Source organism: Aythya ferina (assembly GCF_964211825.1).
Source record: "Aythya ferina genome assembly, chromosome: 1".
In the NCBI taxonomy this organism is placed as follows: domain Eukaryota; kingdom Metazoa; phylum Chordata; class Aves; order Anseriformes; family Anatidae; genus Aythya; species Aythya ferina.
Window position 1 is genome coordinate 160475939 of NC_140296.1, and position 19486 is coordinate 160495424.

At 37.5% G+C, this 19486-nt stretch overlaps 1 protein-coding gene across 3 annotated transcripts in view; it reads right to left on the reverse strand.

Moving 5' to 3' along the window:
• The window catches only part of CDK17 (cyclin dependent kinase 17), a 95789-nt gene that overhangs the window by 59063 nt on the left and 17240 nt on the right, over nt 1-19486 (reverse strand). For all 3 annotated transcript variants that reach the window (XM_084496505.1, XM_084496507.1, XM_084496506.1), the window contains exon 2: nt 501-649. In XM_084496505.1, coding sequence (XP_084352631.1) covers nt 501-618 — 118 coding nt within the window. In that variant the 5' untranslated portion in view covers nt 619-649. The remainder of the gene's footprint in view (nt 1-500; nt 650-19486) is intronic.

The window sequence follows — 19486 nt, forward strand, 5'->3', positions numbered from 1 at the left end:
TTTCTAAATGCCTTCATATTGTTGAAGGGAAGTTCTATTCAAAGACATGAAGAGGCGACAGTTTTCAGACTAGTGCACTACATCACCAGTGATAATGTAAACAGTTTTATTCAAAATACTTAAACAATTATTATCAATATATTACTGAATAACGATTTTGGGAAATAAATTGAATTTGAAGCCATATGAAGTTGATGTAAAACCCTTTAAAGTCATACAATAAGGTGTTTATTGAAAGAGCATTACAATCCTTGCTGCTCACTACACTAAAATAGCAAATTAGGAAGCTTTGGATAAAGAGCTGTATAACAGTTTGATATTAAAGTAAACCAATAAATGACAACATATCAGACTGTTAAAAGAACCAGGCTAGACAAATGTGAGTTAAATTAAAAGCTTGATAAGGAATTCCATGCAGCTATGAAAAATGAAAAAACCCAACACCATTCACTCAAGCAGGACCTGATCAAATTGGTATTTGAATGAAAAGATATGCTTACCATTATCTTTGCTGCTGTTCTCTTCAATTGTCATTTGTTCTGCTAGCTCAGACAACGATTCATCAATGGTCTGGCTTCCACGCAAGGTTAAGGAAAGTCTCCTCTTAAACTTTTTCATTCTATCAATATTAAGTCTGGCTTAAGGAAGCCTGAAAAGAGAGATTAAAAAACAAGTGAAAAAAAATATTAGTTAATCAGTAAACCAATTAACTAACATAAAAATGGAGGAAGACTTCAAGAAATTAAAGTCAATATGCAAGTTATCCATAAAACATGAATATCCTTAGACAAAGTCAGCTCTACTGGACTGAAGAAGAATGTCTAGAGACGTGCCCATACACTTTTGCAATTTTGGTTAACTGTTAGAGAAAGCAAAAATCTTTGCTTAAGAAAAAAACATAACAGCTAATTTGATCGCTATTTAATTTTACAATCCAATAATAAAAATTAGCAGTCATTGGAAGACTTAACAAGCGCACACTACCGCCTTCTTTACTGCACTTCCCCTGCAGTAAACCTTCCCCTGTCACCAAACCTTCCGAGGACGATGATGCTGAATCTTCACCCCCTTTCAGCCCATCTGCTTAAGGATGACAGGTTACTGACCTGTTCTGTATCTCGCCCTTTTCACAAGAGGAGGAAGTGGACAACACTAAAAGCCTTAAACACAAATGCAATTCTCAAACCCAATCCTACCTAGGCAGATGACAGCCAGGGCCTGACAATAACAGCTAGAATGGATGCTCCTCTCCAGTCTGGCAATAAGACTAAACTGGGAACAAAACAGAGGCACCTTCTCTGTGCAAAACTGTAGGCAAACAAAGAAGCAATAATAACAAAGGTATAGGTAGATAAGCATGTTGCTACAGGTCTAAGCTGGTAAGTGAACTTTGTCATGTAAGGGCAAACACATGGTGCACTGTAATAAGCACACTTCTGTCTTTCATTTCCCCCTATGGATAATTCACCCTAAATGTTATTTCACAGGAACTTGTTTGTCTGCTCATAGCCTCAAATACACACACATACAGGCAGTGTCAAACACAAGCACAGCATACTTTCATTTCTGAGCTGCTCTTATCTTTTCTCCTGCTTCCATCAGCCTCTTCACACTCCGAAATGCATAATTCGCATACAAAATTAGAAAATCAAGTTTTCCCTGATGTCCTCCTCCAGAGAAATGCAAAAAGTAGTACTTTAAATATCTACACCGAACAACAAATTCTGAATATGATTACTTTCATATTGACAACATCCCTCTAAGCATACACTTCGCAACTGCGTAGCTTACTCTTTGGTTAGATATTAGATAATAAAAAGGAGAACAAACTGGTGGAAGAAGCTGGAAGTGGTTGTTGATGGTAGGAGAATGCCTATGCACCCTAAAACATCACAAGACTACACTGCACGCTACAGTAAGTAACACAGGGATGGATAAGAGATGACCTTCGGGATTTGAGCCCAACAGCCTGAGATGAACAACACAAAGACTGACAAAGAAGGAATGGTGTCCAAGGGGAGAGAGGTGGATTACACAACAAGGTTAACACCTTAGACAGCCACAGCTACTACAGTAGTAGGCAGAAAGAGGCATTGTGTACAGACACGTAGAAAAAAAATAACCTTCTGGAGATGCAGTTAGGCCAGCAGTTTCCAAACTGTACTCTTCTTTTAATGCATTTCTGTACGTGCAATAAAGCCACACCTTAGCATGAATAATTTCTATCTCCTCTCACTCAAAAGCAGGATATTCTTATTGTTAAGAAACTGAACTCAGAGCATGTTCCAAGGGAACTTTTCCTGTTCAGGACCTGCTCTAAAGTTATTTGAGACTGTTGTGTTTCTGCGTTTAACTTTTTCAAAATGCTAGCCTGTGTTTCTTCTTAAAAATTGAGTCTTTAAAAATATATATCAGGGCACATTCTTCATTTGTGGTTTTACTTGGTTCTCCTACAGTGTTTTTGAAGCCTGCATCTCCCTACATGTATTACTCTCAAAAAGGATACATGGAATTTTTAGCTATGTAATGCCCTAAAGCTAACTGAAAGCACAACAATTTCTTTCCAATTTTCCACTTGGGCAGTAACTGAAAAAACAGATGCCTTTATATGGAAACAGGCTGTTCCTGGCTTTTAATCTTGCAAATATTTAAGCCTACACAATTTTCTAATCAAAAAGAAGATCTACTGCTGAACAATATTACATACAAATGAACAGACACAGATTAGAAAATCCAAGAGATTTTAAATCTCAAGATAATATAAAAGTACATATTTTGTTAACTATACTTACAAAATTCCTCCTGTTACAGAAGGGCTCATGGAGTGCTGAAGCACCAATTTTACCAAGATTCTTAGCAAGTTCAGGACTTGACTTTGAAAGAATTTAATAGTAAAAAGGAATCAGGAATGGGAATCCACATGCAAGTAAGTGCTTCCTTCTACTGAAATGTAATTAATGTTTTTTTTTTTTTTTTAATGGAAAAAAAAGATGTCCAATGATATGAAACTCAATTTTCCTGTTCCTGCCCTAAAGCATCAGTATTCTTGCTAATTCAGACATGTAGAGGATATATATTAAAAAAACTGAAAGCAATTTAGGAGTGACCAGTATTTAGCACTTGGGAACGTCCTGACTTTTTGATTTCTTCATCCTCACTTGTGGCCAAAGTTTTAGAACCTGCTAAATCCTCATATTTGGAGACAAGGTCTCAGAGAACAGAGCTTCCAAAATATAATCCACACAACCCAAAGGTAGCGCTAGTTGTCTAAAATGACAGCAGCTTCAGAGAAAGGGTGATCTTAACTCACTTAAACAAAATTAGAGGGAAGTAATTTGACATTCATTTTCACCAGTTTATAACAGATGCACGCTTATTTTCACTGTTTAACAGGAAACCTGACAAATCTAAAATGGAGTTACTTGATTAGTAATATATACCTAGTGGTTATGATTAGATGCAGTAAGACTGATGATTTTCCCCTAAGTTTTTAGTAATTGTGAGATGAATGTGCACAGTTATTTTTGTTTTGGAGCTTTAGAACAGAGCCCAGAACAGAGCCACCAGCAGAACACAGATGAAGATAAGGTGGTAAGTGTAGGCCTCTCCTTTACTAAGAGTCCAGAGGAGGACCACGAGGATGATCAGAGGGCTGGAGCACCTCTCCTATGGGGACAGGCTGAAGGAGTTGGGGTTGTTCAGCCTGGAGAAGAGGAGGCTTCAGGGAAACCTGACAGTGGCCTGCCATTGCCTTAAGGGGGCCTACAGGAGAGCTGGGGATGGGCTCTGTGTCACGGAGTGTAGTGATGGGACAAGGAATAATGACTTTAGACTAAAAGTGGGTAGGTTTAGATTAGACATTGGGAGGAAATTCATTACTATGACAGTGGTGATGCCCTGGCACAGGCTGCCCAGAGAAGCTGTGGATGCCCCATCCCTGGAGATGCTCAAGGCCAGGCTGGATGGGGCCTTGGGCAACCTGGTCTGGTGGGAGGTGTCCCTGCACATGGCTGGGGGTTGGAACCAGGTGATCCTTAAGGTCCCTTCTAACCCAAACCACTGATTGTATGACTTGACTGTTCTGTTTTGTAGATTTATCTACTCTGAATTTCCAAATTGCATCCAAAACAAATATTTGAGAGGTCATAGCAGATAGATGCATAAACCTGAATGCAGCTAATGGAAATTCTAGTCTTCTGCAGACAGAATGAGGACAGGCAATCTGATACAGTACTGTCTGTTACAACCCAGAAAAGCTAGCAGAGACATATTTGTTCAATCCTTAAATTGATATGAAATAAAGGAAGAAGCAATGTATTAAAGCAACTGCTCCTTCTTACAAATGACTTCCAGTCTAACCCTGAACTCCCAGCTTTCATCGTTAGAAGCACCACTATTAAATCCTTCCAAACTGTACTCAAATTTACCTTTCATACACGTTTTTCCTCCTCAGAACCTGCAACAAAGTTTTCAATGCTCACTGTCATTAGCTCAGTTTGCTTCAACAGCCTCAAACTCCCACTTCCCTCTCAATGTCATTTAAAGGTATTCTCTACAGTGCATTTCTAAAAACAAACTCCCCAGTTTTTAAATCATCTAGGTAAAATCAGACTTAAACACGTGGGTTCTGGCTCCCTTTGTCTGTATCAGGCCCATCCTTCCCACAACGCCTGTACTACTGCACTTTTCGTTTGGCCAAACCGGATGTCCACAGCACCCTAGATATATAGCAGAAACATACTGAAGTATTTACATTCTGTATTAATATCTAGATTCCACACTCATCAAAAATCAGAGGCCTTATGATGCTGATAGCTAAAATCCTGTCCCCCCAACTCCCAGCCCCTGATACGCTCAAGTGAAAAAAGGAATGCAGGTCTTTATATGCAGTTAGCATATGCTATGTGCTTAATCCTTGTAAGCTTAAACAAATTCAGCTGAAATTTTCAGAAGCAATGAAAATATTTAACAGCTTACATTTTAGCTGGTTTATTTCAGGAGGGTCAAAGACACTGATGGCTCACCAAGATCTGGCTGATTCAAAGCCCTTTGAAGTCAGTGGGAACCCGTCCTTGAACTTCAATAAGCTTTGGATCAGACTAAGTGCTGACTCTTCTGTTTCCAGATGTTAAATTGCATTAAGATGCATCTACATAGAGATTAAGCATTTTAAAATTTACTTTTCCACTTAGGCACACAATGAAGTTGCTACTTGGCTATTTTTACAAGCTGCTTTACAAGCGGGTGAGGTGCTTCCCAAACATCTAAAGGCAGTCAGAAAAACACATTATCTGAAGACAGCAGCTGAAGTGGGAGGAGAGGACAAGTTCAGAAACCTTCAGGAGAAGCAGCCTATAGCAACAGCATGGACATGGGACAAGCCTCAAAGAAGTGCTACAGGACTAAAGCCACCAGCAGGGGCTTTAAAAGAAAGCAGACAGCAGCATGGCCAGTCTGAAGTAGCTCACTTGGTAGCTCAACATCAGCTCCTAGGATGGAAGAAGGCAAACACATACAAGGGGCACCAGCCTGATTTTGTGAAATGTACAACCTAGTACGTTTCCACTGCAGTGGGCCAAACTGGGTGAAGATGGTTTTTAAAAAGTGAAAAAAAGGTACAAGTATGGCAATTTGGTAGAGATCTGAAGATTCCACTGAGACTTACATTTTTTTTTAGAATCTAAGATGGAAAAATCAAGTATGCTGTTACTGACTGAAAAATAAAAACTGTCTGCACTACCAGGAACAAGAACAGCAAGAACCGTGGCACTCTCTCATGCAGTCCTTGGTATTGCAGTTCTTCGTGATTCTCAAAATACCTGGCATCATTCACTGTGTCTTTCAAAGCTGAGCAGTTGATCATTCAACTCTCCACCAGCGTTTTAATTACACCAGTTGCATGCCTGTTATTTTCAAGCACATAATAAACTGTGTGTCACTCATTTTTTTTGGCTGCATTAGTAACTTCAGATGCATATCATTCAAGAATAAGTATTTCTGAAGGTGATAATCCAAGCTTGTGTCAGAAAGAGAAGTCTGAAAAACTCTGAGTAATGAAAACAACATTAATTAAAAACAGAAACAGGAAACACCTGTCAAGGATATTGTCCCCTTAATTTAAAGAAGAAAAACAGCTTTCTGTAGTTTGCTGTTATTAAACTGTTCTCAATCTACCTGAGTTTGGAAAAGGAAAAGAAAAAAAACTACTGATGACACCAACATCTTGCACATCAAATACAGAACAAAATTAATCACACTGTGAAATACACGGCTAATTCATCTAGGATCATAAACCAACAGTTTGAGTACTTGTAAAATTCACATCTAATAAAGATGCACTTCCTTACAATCACAATTCCACTCTAAAAGAATAGATTATACAAGTGGCATCTTACTCATTGCATCTGTTCCAACTTGCATTTGTTCACATCAGGCCAAAAAAAATAATTCTACTGCCTTTTTCCACGCTCAGCCTTTAGAAACAACGTGACTAGCCAACTAGACTCTCTTCTGCTTAGGAACAGAACCACTTCAAAAGTTATCTTTTACGCTGCATTTGGTCAAAGAACTGACATTGCAGATAGAAGCAACATCTAACAAACAAGACCCTTGTTACTGATGTAAAAAAGCATGAAGTCAAATATCAGTGCCTAGTTTGACCTCCCAGCAACAGAAAAAAAAAGGCAAAAGGACCCTCACAGCCTCCTCTTTATGAATAAGACAATATTCAATATGGAATTAATCTTCTATGGTAAGGCTCCTTTTTATGTATTTATAGATCGCAACCAATTAATTACTGAGAACTGGAAGCACAAACGTGTTCACAAAGCTTAACTTCTTATCACAGGCTCGTTTTCCTACCTAATGTAGGCAAAGGGACTCCTCCCAATGTGAATTAGAGCATCTATATTCAGCTCCTGATCTAGACCATCAACTGGAAGAACTTTTGCATACAGAGGAAATATATGGAAATTGGCCTGTCCTAATTTAATTTAGATTAGGAACGCATTTCCTTTTCTCCCTCCCCCTAATAATCCTTTTGCCTTTAAATAGTAATGAAGTACAGATATCAAAACAAATCAAAACAAAACCACAGAACCTTTATGTTTAAAAACAAACAAACGAAAACAAACATGAGAATCATTACTCTGTGCGTATTTAACTATACCACTGGTACTGGAATTGAAAGGAACAACCTCCCCCTGGCCTGTCAAAGGGTCAAAGCTGGTAGTCCTCTTTCCTGTCACATACATACCGTTTTTCTCGTGGACTCAAAGTTTTACTTAGGCAATCACAGCAAGATTACATATTTTAAACTGTACACACATATTCTCTCCTGTACACAGTAGCAATATCAAATAACAAAAAATATCAATAAAGGCATTGTATTTTATATCTCCCTAGATTAGATCGGTTGTACTAATGCTTCATGTTAATTATCAAAGGTTCTGTTCTCTCACCAGCCAAGTGAAAAAACACAGCACAAGTCTGGTTAAATTGGCTGTCATTTAAGCCAACAAAATCAATGAGCTGACTGGCAAAGCTTCTTGCATTTGCTGTTAGACCCATAAACTGAAAGTCTTTTTTCCTTCTTGGAGGGGAAGGCAAAAACCAGAAGGCTACGTGAATATAATGTATATATTACCAATGAGCCATGGAACTTTCCATCTCTAAATATATAACAAGCACTGGAAACCAAAATGTCTGTAATGTGACTGGGTTGGATTAGTACACGTAAAGTGCCTTAACACAGCTTCTGAAAAATATATCTAAAAACTGTGCACAGAAAGCTTGCTGCCCCCTAATTGCTTTAGTAACCAATTTACAGTGTTGGAGTCATCACTTCTGGGACCATCTTTCTTTAGCCTTGCAAACGAGCCAGTCTTTGGAAGAAAACCAAGCAGAAAACCTCTTCAAGGCTCTAGAATACTAACTCTAAAACTGAAAACGAACTCCGCTCTTCTGAGGGCCTGAACAATTTTATCAATAAAAGGTCTGGACTTTCAAAAGAGAAAGGGTTTCTTTTATTGTCAGGATTCGGGCACAAAATGGAAGAATCTCACACAGGAGCACCTTTGCTTAACTTCCAGTAGTTCTCAGTCCAGCATCACCCATCCTGGAAGCAACTTCCATGACTTGTCTTACTCGCTTTTTGTTGTGCACCCACACAAAAAAATTACATTTACAATCGAAGACTTAGGCCAATGAAAAGCTTCAACACATCTCATTATTTGTGAATCAAGCACCACAAAACACAACAAAAACATTATAACACTGTAAACAAAGATAAAAACTGAAGACATCACTGATTTGGCTAAACAAATAATAGCCACAAAAATTTCCAAGCAAGTTTTTAAAAAGTTTTGGTCTTTTATTCTTAAAACAGAAGTTAATTACACTTAGCCCAAAAGGCCTTACATTAACACCCCTCCCCCCAAAAAAACACAAAACACCTCTTAAAAAACTCTTCCACAATTATTGTATGCATACACATTTCTGTGCATGTGAGTAATATCAAAGAAGTCAGGAATAGTTTAAAAAGACATCTTTGGATGCATTCCTCTTATACTTCTATATGTGTGCAAAAGGCAACTCATCAAAAAAAAAAAGCTGCAAAAATAAATAAATTGCTTTATTTCCTATTTTCGGGGGAGGGGGGAATAAAGCACAGTATAACAACACAGAGAATTTTCAGTTAGGTAAAAAGAGACAGCATAAACAGTATGTTCTACAGTACTGACAGCATACATGATATTTTACCTATTAAAAATAACAGGCCACATTTAATAGCCGATGCACTGAAGGCATTACATTAGGACATAAAACAAGACATTAAGATAAAATTGGTGTGATAGAACAGACTCTTTGGAGACTTATTTAATGCATTAGATGTATGCTCAATATAGTCTGTTTTTCTAGAGATTTCTGATAACGATAAAGAGTGGTACAATTACTGTTTCTGAAACAGAGATGCAATACCTTGGCTAAAACTAAGAAAGTCACTGCTGACAGAAACAATAGCCTAAACAAGTTTTCATGGTCAGGCTCAGTATGTGTAAGACCTCCACAGAGAGATTTTAAAGACAGTTCCAAATGGGGAGTAAATAAATTAATTCTAGCAATGAACAATCGCTGAACTGTGGTTCAAAAATGCATTAGAATAAATGTATTTTACCTAAATAAACGCATAAATTGCTGTGATTCGGTAATTTTAAAAACTCACAAATTCCTATCTTTTCTTCCCTTCTCCAATCGTGTAATTGACACAACTCCAGAAATACCTCGCTAACAGACAAGCTCTGAACAACAAGTCAATTGCAAATTTTTCTGCTGTATTAATTTTTACATAGCAGTCAAGATGTCCCAGCATGGGACCAATTTGTTCTGTTACAACATTCAGACAAATGCTGCTACATCTGTCTGAAATGTTCCTGCTGCCATTTAATGGTCAACTGGATATGCAACGTGGACTCAGAGTGCTCCTGCTCTCATTTCAGTACCCATTGCCAAAGATACTAAACAAATAAAACACTATGCCCAATGCAAATCATAATCTAGCTGAGAACCTGCGAAAGAAAGAAGAGTTTTGATCTATGTTTGGACCCATAAATAGTTGTGTTGACAACAGAAAGGTGGTGGCAATATATTGTAAAAGGCAGAGGAGAAAAAGCATGAGACTGCTTATATCAACTTTATACCTTCCTCGAAGTAGAGCACTGATCACTAGTGTACATCACACGCAACATCAGACTGTCCAGCAATGCGGTATTGCTGTGTACTAGAAAGGCAGCTTGAAAATATGCAGAGCTTTGCCTTCACCCTATTTATTGCTTATCAAAAACTGGGAGACAGCATAAATGCAACCTATGAATAATATAAAGAACAACCTCAAACATGGTTAAGGAAGGCCGGCATGGGAAAATAAGAACAAGCATTCAGTGCCAGCGCCTTCATCCTCGAAGAGCTCAGGCTGTTCCCACCACGTAATGACCATGTGCAGATTCTTCTTCATGCTTCTTCTGCTGCAGTGACGTCCCGCTCCCAAATAAAGTCATCCTACCAAACCTCACAACAGGTACGTTCAAGAAGCAGATAAAAAAAATTGTACCTCTTCACTTAACCATACAAAATAAGGCAACTGCCATACATCGAGCTGTCACAACTTCACTGTTGGCGTACAGACAAGAACCCTATACTGAGGCTAACAGATTTGGAGAATGAGGATTTTTCTGTATCGCTGGGTGTTACTCTTCTCTCTCTGTGCCCATAATTCCTCTTTGTGTGGCTTCTACACCCAGTCTTAAATATCGCTCTGCCTCCAAGTGACTGAGACTGTCCAGACAAGAATGTCCAAATTCCAGAACTAAGCAAAACAACTCAATTACAAATAAGCAATTTGGGCAACTCTGGCTAACCAGCTGAGAGGCCTCTCCCATCCCAGGCTGAGCAAATAGCACAGCACATCGAAGGACACTATTCAGATTTTACACTACCTTCTCTCAGTATAAGCAATTCTCTACCTGAAGGCAGCAAGTCTTCTGGGCCTTCAGCAAAGGCCAGGATTAACGAACACATCCCCCTTGGCAGTGACAAGAGTTCAGCTAGACTCAGGAACCAGGAGACAAATGGCAAGCAGTAAAATGGCAATGGGCTAATCTATGAGTAAATGACAGGTCAGTGAGACAGCATTAATATACGGGGAAACAGAGGGTAGCAACTATGAATGTCAATCAATAATATTAAACCATACATGAATAATTAGCAAATAAAAACATAAAGACAATCACGCTCCAGAATTTTTTTTTTTTACACAGAACTGATACAGGTAAAATAATTGTGACTAATTCCAGGCAAGCAACAATCTGTCAACAGAGGCAGGTGTACACACAGGAAATCAGAATTTCTCTAGGATCCTTTAAGCCAGAGTAAAGATAACTGGGTACCTTATTATGAAAAGAAAGCAGTAAAAGAGTCACACAGCCCGTACATAGCACTGTTAATGAGCACATCATTGTGCTGGGCAGGCCGATTTGCTGTATTTTGTTTTCCTGCCAGGAGGAGGAAGTGGAATTTTATGTTTGTCTTCAAAATTATTTCTTCTGAATTTCTGTCATGATCACTCTTCTGCTGTTAGAATCTATCGCCTAGGCAGTCTCCTCCTGCCACGGATGATACCTTCCGCAGCAAACTAATTCACATCCTCAATCTCAATCGCATTGCAGAGGCTGATGTTGCTACTGTTGTCAGTGACCTGGATAATGCTGCCAAACGGCAGGATTTGTCTCACAAAGAAAATGTTTTATGAATAGGTAAACCTGAATTACTGCCTATACAGAGAGATACTCAACACTCCCTAGAAAATATAACTTCAGTAACATTTTATGTCACAATCTAATATAGCTCTATCCTGAAAGCAATTTTTTCAGAGAAGTGCTGAAGCAGTTTTGCTACAGAACTCCAAGGGAGACAAAAAAAATGTGCACTAACCATTATAATAATGTCACCAGATGATATAAAACTCAAAACAGTCCTGCAAAGTTGCTCAAGGACACGTAGGACCAATATTTCTCTATACCAAGAGAGCAGTCCAAGTCCTTCCTCCTTCCCCCACGACATTCTTGCATTAACTTGGTTTCCATAACGCTATTTGCTGTCTGGAGTCTCTGGGCTGCAAGATGCACGCACCAGAAATTCTGTTTTATCACCCAAGTATGCAACTGTTGAAGAGTAACAAGAAGAATCCCTTCCACTGCAGTTCATTTTGTTTTCATAACTAGGATCCCTAAGCCTGAAATTAAATACTCTGAGAAGTTTCTATGGAGCAATGTAGTTTTCACTTGCAGTGCCTGTACTCCTGCAGTTTCACTTTCACTAAAATCAGTCTACATTTCTGTTTAATAAAAGGGAACCCAAGAGGAGGTCTTCAAAAGGAACAGTCATCTCTTCCCCATTAGTAATTTATAAAAGCACAAAACAATCAAGTTATGACACCATCCCTCCAGTGTCCATCTCTGATCAAGGTTTGTCAGAGATCACAAGAAATGCTTTTTGGAGAGATTTTTACCAGGGTATCACAAAGATGGCATTTACATAATTTCTGACATAATCTGGGGATTTCCTAGCTCTTCTAGATGATCCTCGCTGCCTCAGCAGCTCTTTCACTATGAAGCTGTGGTGACCACAGACTACGATTCCTTGTGAGAGAAGGGCTGTGGGAGGACACCCTCCTCCTTCCTTTACTTGGTCAGGCATGCATAAACTTGCCTTCTGGGAGATAAATGATCTCACCTGTTGACTTTTAAATTTCTTTTTACTACATTCAAGAACTCCTTATTTTGGAACTTCAGAATCCCCTTACATTATTTTCTGTGCTGCCCTCAAAACACAAAGTGAAACAATTCCAGCAGCTCTAAGGATACTTCCACAGTCAGTTCTGCTAACTCTTGAGGCTGTCCCAACAACTATACTTTCCACCTCTATGAATGCATTCCTATTTGAGAGGAGAGGTTCCAACATCATGCAGATGAAGAGCTCAGGATACTAAATTATGAGAATCTAAAATGGGGCAATAAAATCCACCAGAGAACTATGAAGATGTCATAATATAGCAAGACGATCGATGTTTAGAGAATTGTTCCATAAATTAGGAGAGCTGTGTTCTTCACAATTTAGCTATCTCTACTATTGGACGCAGGGTCAAAAATGTAGCTATTGAGCATGCAGGAAGAAAACAGAGACAAATTTTTATCTGATTATGAAAGATTTCCCTTCTGAATTCATTAATGTTATTGAGAAAAAGAGTTGTATGAGAACGTTGTTGATGGCAGCCAACGTGGTACATATGAAGTGCCTTCTGTCTGACTAAGATTTCAGAAGCACATACACTATTGCTTTACACACACAAAAAAAACATAAAACATACTCAATTTAATGAAAGCATAAGTAGTTTCCAAGAATTCAAGACTAAATTTGCTGCAATAAAGAGATACTGTTAAATGATTATTTCATAATTTATAAATATAAGTATATATTCTTGTTTAACTATTTATTAAAATTTTAATAATTTAGTTCAATTTCCAGAGAATGAACAAGTCAAAATATGTATTATCTTGGTTACTGTTACTGAAACCAAACAAAGATAAAAGAAAACTGATAACAGAGAAATCTGATACAGACATCTATAGAAAGGGCAAGCAGCCAAGTGAACATACGAAAACTGTACAGGTTATAAAGACCACAACTCTAACTCCTTTTCAAAGACTAGTGTTTAACAGTTCTAACTTGCACTTCGCTGTCCACATTATAATTTATGTAAAAGCTACTTCAACTGTCTGTTCAGCTTATCAGTATTCAATTACACTAAAGCATACGAGCCACTGAAGAGAAATGCAGTTCTATCATTGTGCAGCCCTAGGGGGAAAAAAAAGTATAAAAGTATCAGCTATTTTCATTTCTAATATCCTACCAATACTGCCTCTACATGAAAAAAGACTTCGCAAATTACATGTCAGGAGCAGTACACAAAAGCTCCCTTTTGTTAGTGAAGTCACTTTGGAGTATAGAGTTGAAAAAGGTTACAACAAAAGAATTTTTAAGGCTACAAGTAAATCAATGTTTCCATGATAAAGCAACTACAGCCTCTGAAGAGGGATGCTTCAGCTCTGAACTGCAACTGGGAGTGAAAGGCAGGCTTATGCAAACTATGAAATGACAGGGTAGAAAGAAGAGAGTCACAAGGTATTTAAAAGAAAAATAAAGGGAGAAAGTACTAGAGGAAGCTACATGCAACAAGTTCTCTCACCAATAAAAAGGGAAAGTGGTAACAGGGACTTGGTCTCGTTCATAAGACTGCATTGGGCTGCCTAATTACTAGATCAAAACCCCACACATTCATACAGTGCAAAGCAGCAGAGCTCTCTGGCGTCCCTGTACAGATTGTTTAAAACACTTTGCTTCTGTAATTCTGTTCCAATTCATCCAAATCCAAATAGAAATCTTGTTTTATTCAGAAATAAGGTAATATTCAAAGGTTATTTTTCCTTTTTTTTTTTTTTTTTTTTAACTGAATTCATTTTCACTCATCCCACGTAGGTAAATCAATAACAATTTCTTTACTGAAAGAGCAAAAGACATGCCATGATTTATGTGAGAATGCTAGCATAAAAACAAATGACAACTCTTACGCAGGAGAGACAAAGCAGTACACAAATGTCCTCCTTGCATATACATGCAAGCTATGTGTAGCTAAATGTTAGCCTAGATAACATTTACGTGTTGCAAAAAATTTTACTATATTGTTTTGTTTATTAAATCAGATATATTCTAAAGCAAACGACTTTAAGCTATGAATTCAGTTCCACTGACCAAAACTTCTTTAAAAAATACAAATCTTCTACTGTTTTTAAACAGCCCGCAGTAAAAAAAATATGAATTACTCTAGTCTGTGTTTTTAAAATTCTATTACCTTGCACATGAAATTAAGGTAGTCATTTCAAATATGAAGTAGATCGCCAGCCACCCATTACTCTGCCACCTGTGTTCAGCCCCTGTGTTCAAAATTCATGCAGATCAAACTATTCAAGTAAAAATACCAAAGTGTGCTATTATTTCTAATTATCTTGTACTCTGCATAGGAGTTTCTTCAATTTCAAATAGCTTCGACAAAATAAGAAAAAGTTGAGAAAAATACATGACTCAGCCAATTTGACAGGAAGGTTTGATATTTTACATAATTCCGAGTTGGCACAATGCATATTCATATATGGCTGTGGTAACTACAATTTCAAATACTACAAATTACTAACCTGCAACAAAACGTTTTAAATTCTTAAAATAAGGGAAATACACTAACAGCTGTACAATAACACAATCCTTATGCCTAAATATTAATGACAACTGATTTCTTGGGAACAAAAGAGATTCTTTACTGTGAAAAGGCTATAAGATACAGCTAAAGGCTGTATGGTGATCAGTGCTGATATTTCTGTTCTTTTTCTCAAGACTGTTTTCTTTTTAAACTATTTTAACTTGAGTGAACAGCAAGAGAGAAAAGACCGCTTAGATACTACTTAGGAATGAATGTAATATTACTGAAGGTACATATTACTTAAAATATTTGCACAGTTTGACTGTACGTAAGAGCAGGTATGGCTAAACAACAGATACCTAATCCAATAGAAAAAAAAAAAGGCAATACAGACACTGATATTAACCTGCTACCTGATGCTTTCATCCTTGAAAGTGGCTAATCTCAGCATTGGGCCCCAAATAGGCACGTTTAAACATAATAAATATTAACATGACTATGGAAAAAGCATGTAATTATCTTCATTGTATTTCCACAACTACTGTTAAAAACTACATAATCCCGAAACAGCATTTCTGGGAAAAAAAAAAAAGCGAACAATATACCTATACACTCAGCTTTGAGGAAGACTGCTCTGTACAAAGGTACGTAGCTATCTTCAGTGCTCTCTTGGAATCATTTTAAGTCAGGCAGTAGACAAATTTGGATTAAATGCTCAGATAAGTTTACAGTGAGTTGAAACATGAAATATGTTCAGGAAAGTTAAACATCAAAACTAAACACGGAGTTGTATAACACAGTAAGTCAGTAATACAGAAACATACTATTTTTTTCCTGACAATCTTCAGGAGAGTTTTTAAGTTCAACTAAAAGCCTGACATCAAACCAGAACACATGAACTTGGGTTTACAATCTGTTTTTTCCCTCTTCTTCCCCACTATCTCATCCATAATTATTTTATCTCGTATAACCGTATAATTAAATATGAAAACCCCATTTAGAAGTTAACATCTTGCTATTCTAACACTGGAAGAATGTAGACACACTTTGCAGTTTCTTCTGCTCAGAGCCAGATTCCATTATGAAGGACACTGCTCAGAAAAGCTTTCAGAATCCTGATTATACCTCAAAGGTAGGGGACTCAGTGTGTGTGCTCATCTTTTTTTTTTTTAAACCCTAACGCAGCATTCAAAAAAGAAAACCATTAAGCTCTTGTGAACCACACGCAAGTGGAACCTGACTCTCTGCAGTTAAACAAACAACAAAAAAAGAAACCCTAAACCTTTCAAGCAAAATAAGAAAGAGCGCTGAAAATGGATTTAATCTCTCAGCTGTTCACGATCTCTACAGTATCAGAAGTCTTGTGTTCAAGATAAGACCACAATGTTTTCTTAACTGCATGTGTTTATAAGACATGAGTGCCTTTAAAATTTACAGCACTACGCCAGCATAGCTTTACAACATTCTCCTTACATAAGTGTACTTCCATATGCATTTTTGCTCTTCAGTTTATTTTTCCTCATGTGTCGTGGTTGATTCGTAATTGTACTAGATATGTGAAATATCAGTTCCCCAGCTCTGCCCAAGGTCATCTCTCCGCAGGTACAGAAAGATGCGCATACAGCCAAATAAGCAACGCTAAGAAGAACTTTGGTATCTAAAGAACTAAACGGCACTTAGTGACTGAGGCTTCTACTGAAAGCATCAGAAATAACCTGGAGAATAAATGGCAGGCATCCTGACAAATACTTTTAGAACTGATTTTTTTCCTCATCTAGCAATCATTTTTAAAACGTCCAATTTTAAGATAGGCTAAAGTTAGTTCAAACATCAGCTGTATTTTTTTCTCAGAAATTAAAATCTCTAGCTTTGCATGTTTACAATGAGAAATTGTCAAAACAAAACCCTATTCTGTTTTTAAAGTTGAGAGAAGCTGAGCAAATTACGTAGGAAACCCTACTCTTTTCAGGATACACAGAAAATACACAAAAACCTGTATCATTCTTCTGAAGTTCCCAAACACGAATTAAGTAAATTATCTTGATGAAAAGCTGAAGAAATGAATGGGGATCAAATCAGAAATGTACACAACCAAGTCCTTTGAAAAATAAAGATCACCTACACTTTGGCTTTTCCAACTAAACCCTGTAGTTTGCACATCAATGGCAAATCTGAAATAGTGAATCAATTTCTTTATCAACTACCGAAATAGTTACTCTATCGCCATGAATCAATACATACCCACTGTATAGACTAGAGAATCAACACAAACGTATTAGAGTTAAATCTAACCTTCAAAAATCTTAGAATCTAAACAAATCATCTTCCTACTCTGCATACATAACAATGTGTTATTTTTTTCTTCTCTTTTTCATAAGTATTTATTTTTTCCATAAAAACTTTTATCTCAATATTGCCATCAAAGCTGACAATATAGAAGTGAATTAATGCTAACTGTCCACATGCTTGTGAATACCTGGTATCTAGGGAATAGGCAAAAAAACCCAGCAAGTTGTTAAAGAAAAGAAAACAAGGCAAAAGTGAATCATTGAAAATTAACTACTTGACTTTCCAGGAGCTGAAAAAAAGAAGGCTTGGTCTAAAGTCAAGAGGTTGCAAGCAATTTTCTAGTTCAGTGGAATAAAGTATCAGTAATGCCACGTAACCTGTTTTCTAACATAAGTCTCACTGATGATTCAAACACATCGTGATCACTTAAGCTCATATACTTACCTGAATACACACGGAAGTTAAAAGCTGTCTACCCCCACAAGAAAAAAAAAAACACCACACACAACAATGGAAGAGAAGGAACATTATGAGAATCAAATATCATTTCCCATAAAACATTTTCTTATTCTTTATTTCAATATGACAGTAGAATACGTTCATATTAGTCCTGAAAACCTGTAACAGGTGACTACAATCCAACAAAACACATGGTTTCAAAATAAGCCATTGCCTCACAAAGCCTCAACAAGCATCATGCCAGTCAAACACCCCATCTTCAGCATGTACTATTTTTTTCCCCTGTATATGTAGATTATATTTTATAGTTAAAGCAGTAAATTGGTGGTGGTGGGAACAAACATTTGCTGTCCACTTGCAATCACAGACTGAGATACGTTGTTGAAAAAATATTTACCATAGCCACTGAACATTGAAGTTAAATGGAACGTGAAAAAGTGAAAAGGAAATGCCTGCAACCTGAAGGGAATAAAAAAAAAAACAAACTTCAAGTAATGGAAGGAGGAGACTGGAAGACTTCACAGAAAGTTTTATAACATTTTTCACAACTAATTCCAAGGAACTGCTGCTGTGGGTAGCAGTATGCAAACCTCTATTTTATAGCTTGCTGAAGTATCTTTACTGCTGTGACTGCAGCACAGACAGAATCTGAGATGATGAAAAAGTCATCACAGAGTTTTGAAAAATTTTCCAGCAATGTCCCAACTGAAAAATGTCCCAGCAATACGCCAAAGCACAAACAGATCCACAAGCTTTTGCAGCTTATGTTCTTACTAAGTTTTAGAAGTGCCTTCCCCTCTTGCTGGGAGGCAACCAGGGTATCAGGTGCAACTGCTTCTGAACTGCAGATACCTTTCCACTTAGAAAAGTCTTCATCAAATATGCAGTGTCAGTGCATGTTAGCAAGCCCAACCTCTGTGGAAATATGCTCTGCCTAATAACATTGGTGCTGCCTGGATCCCCAAGGGTACCACCACCATGAAAATAGTGATTTTATTTCCACTCAAAATCTACAGAAAAAATTGCTGTCCTGCAGAATTAAAGATTAAGCTGGTCTATTTCTTCTCAAATTTCTTTTAAATTTAGCTTTTATCACTATCTTTCTTTTTTTTTTTTTTTTCCTAGGTGTAGGAGGCAATCCTATCCCCCTGCTGACAAGAGATAGTAGGAGGTAGCAATTACTAATGAACTAGCAAGACAAGCTTTTCATTATAAAGCAACAATTTAAGAGAATCTGTAACAAGGAGAGAAGTACCAGCACTTTCCTTTGGTAGCAACAAGGAAGACAACACATTTTGGCCCCTCAAGAGCTCTAACTACATTCCCAGAATGATGCTCCTATCGTCACATATCTCACACCCTGGAAATCTAGATGGGAATGCACAAATGCTTGTACATGTATTCAGAGCATGTTTTCCAGACTCATACCAATTAGTCCCTTCCCTTCTGTTTCCTATCAGTCGAATAAAAACATTGGGAAAGATCCAAATAATGACATTTTGACAGCAAAAAAAGCAAATGCATTCAAACATTACCAAGGCAAATCTGAAATAAATCAAGCATGGAGACACCTCTTATCCCAGTACCCGACCTCCCCATGAGATGGGTCCATGAACCCTAATCAACTCTTCAACAAGAATCTCTCATGTATTTCCCACATACAACATAAATTCTGTACAAATGGATCTAGTGCCTTCCCAAGAATCAGTCTGTATGTGGAAAAAGCTTAAGAGAGCTCTAAGTGTTAGAGACTAGACAAAAAAAACAAAACAACAACAAACAAACAAAAAAACTGAACATGTGAACAGAACTACAGGTAGATTGCTTGCCTCCCTACATACTGGATCTTAAGCCGGTTTCATGTAGAGAACACGTATTGCTGTGCATCGACACATTTATACCACACCTGGTATATAAAGCGATGCCTGAAGA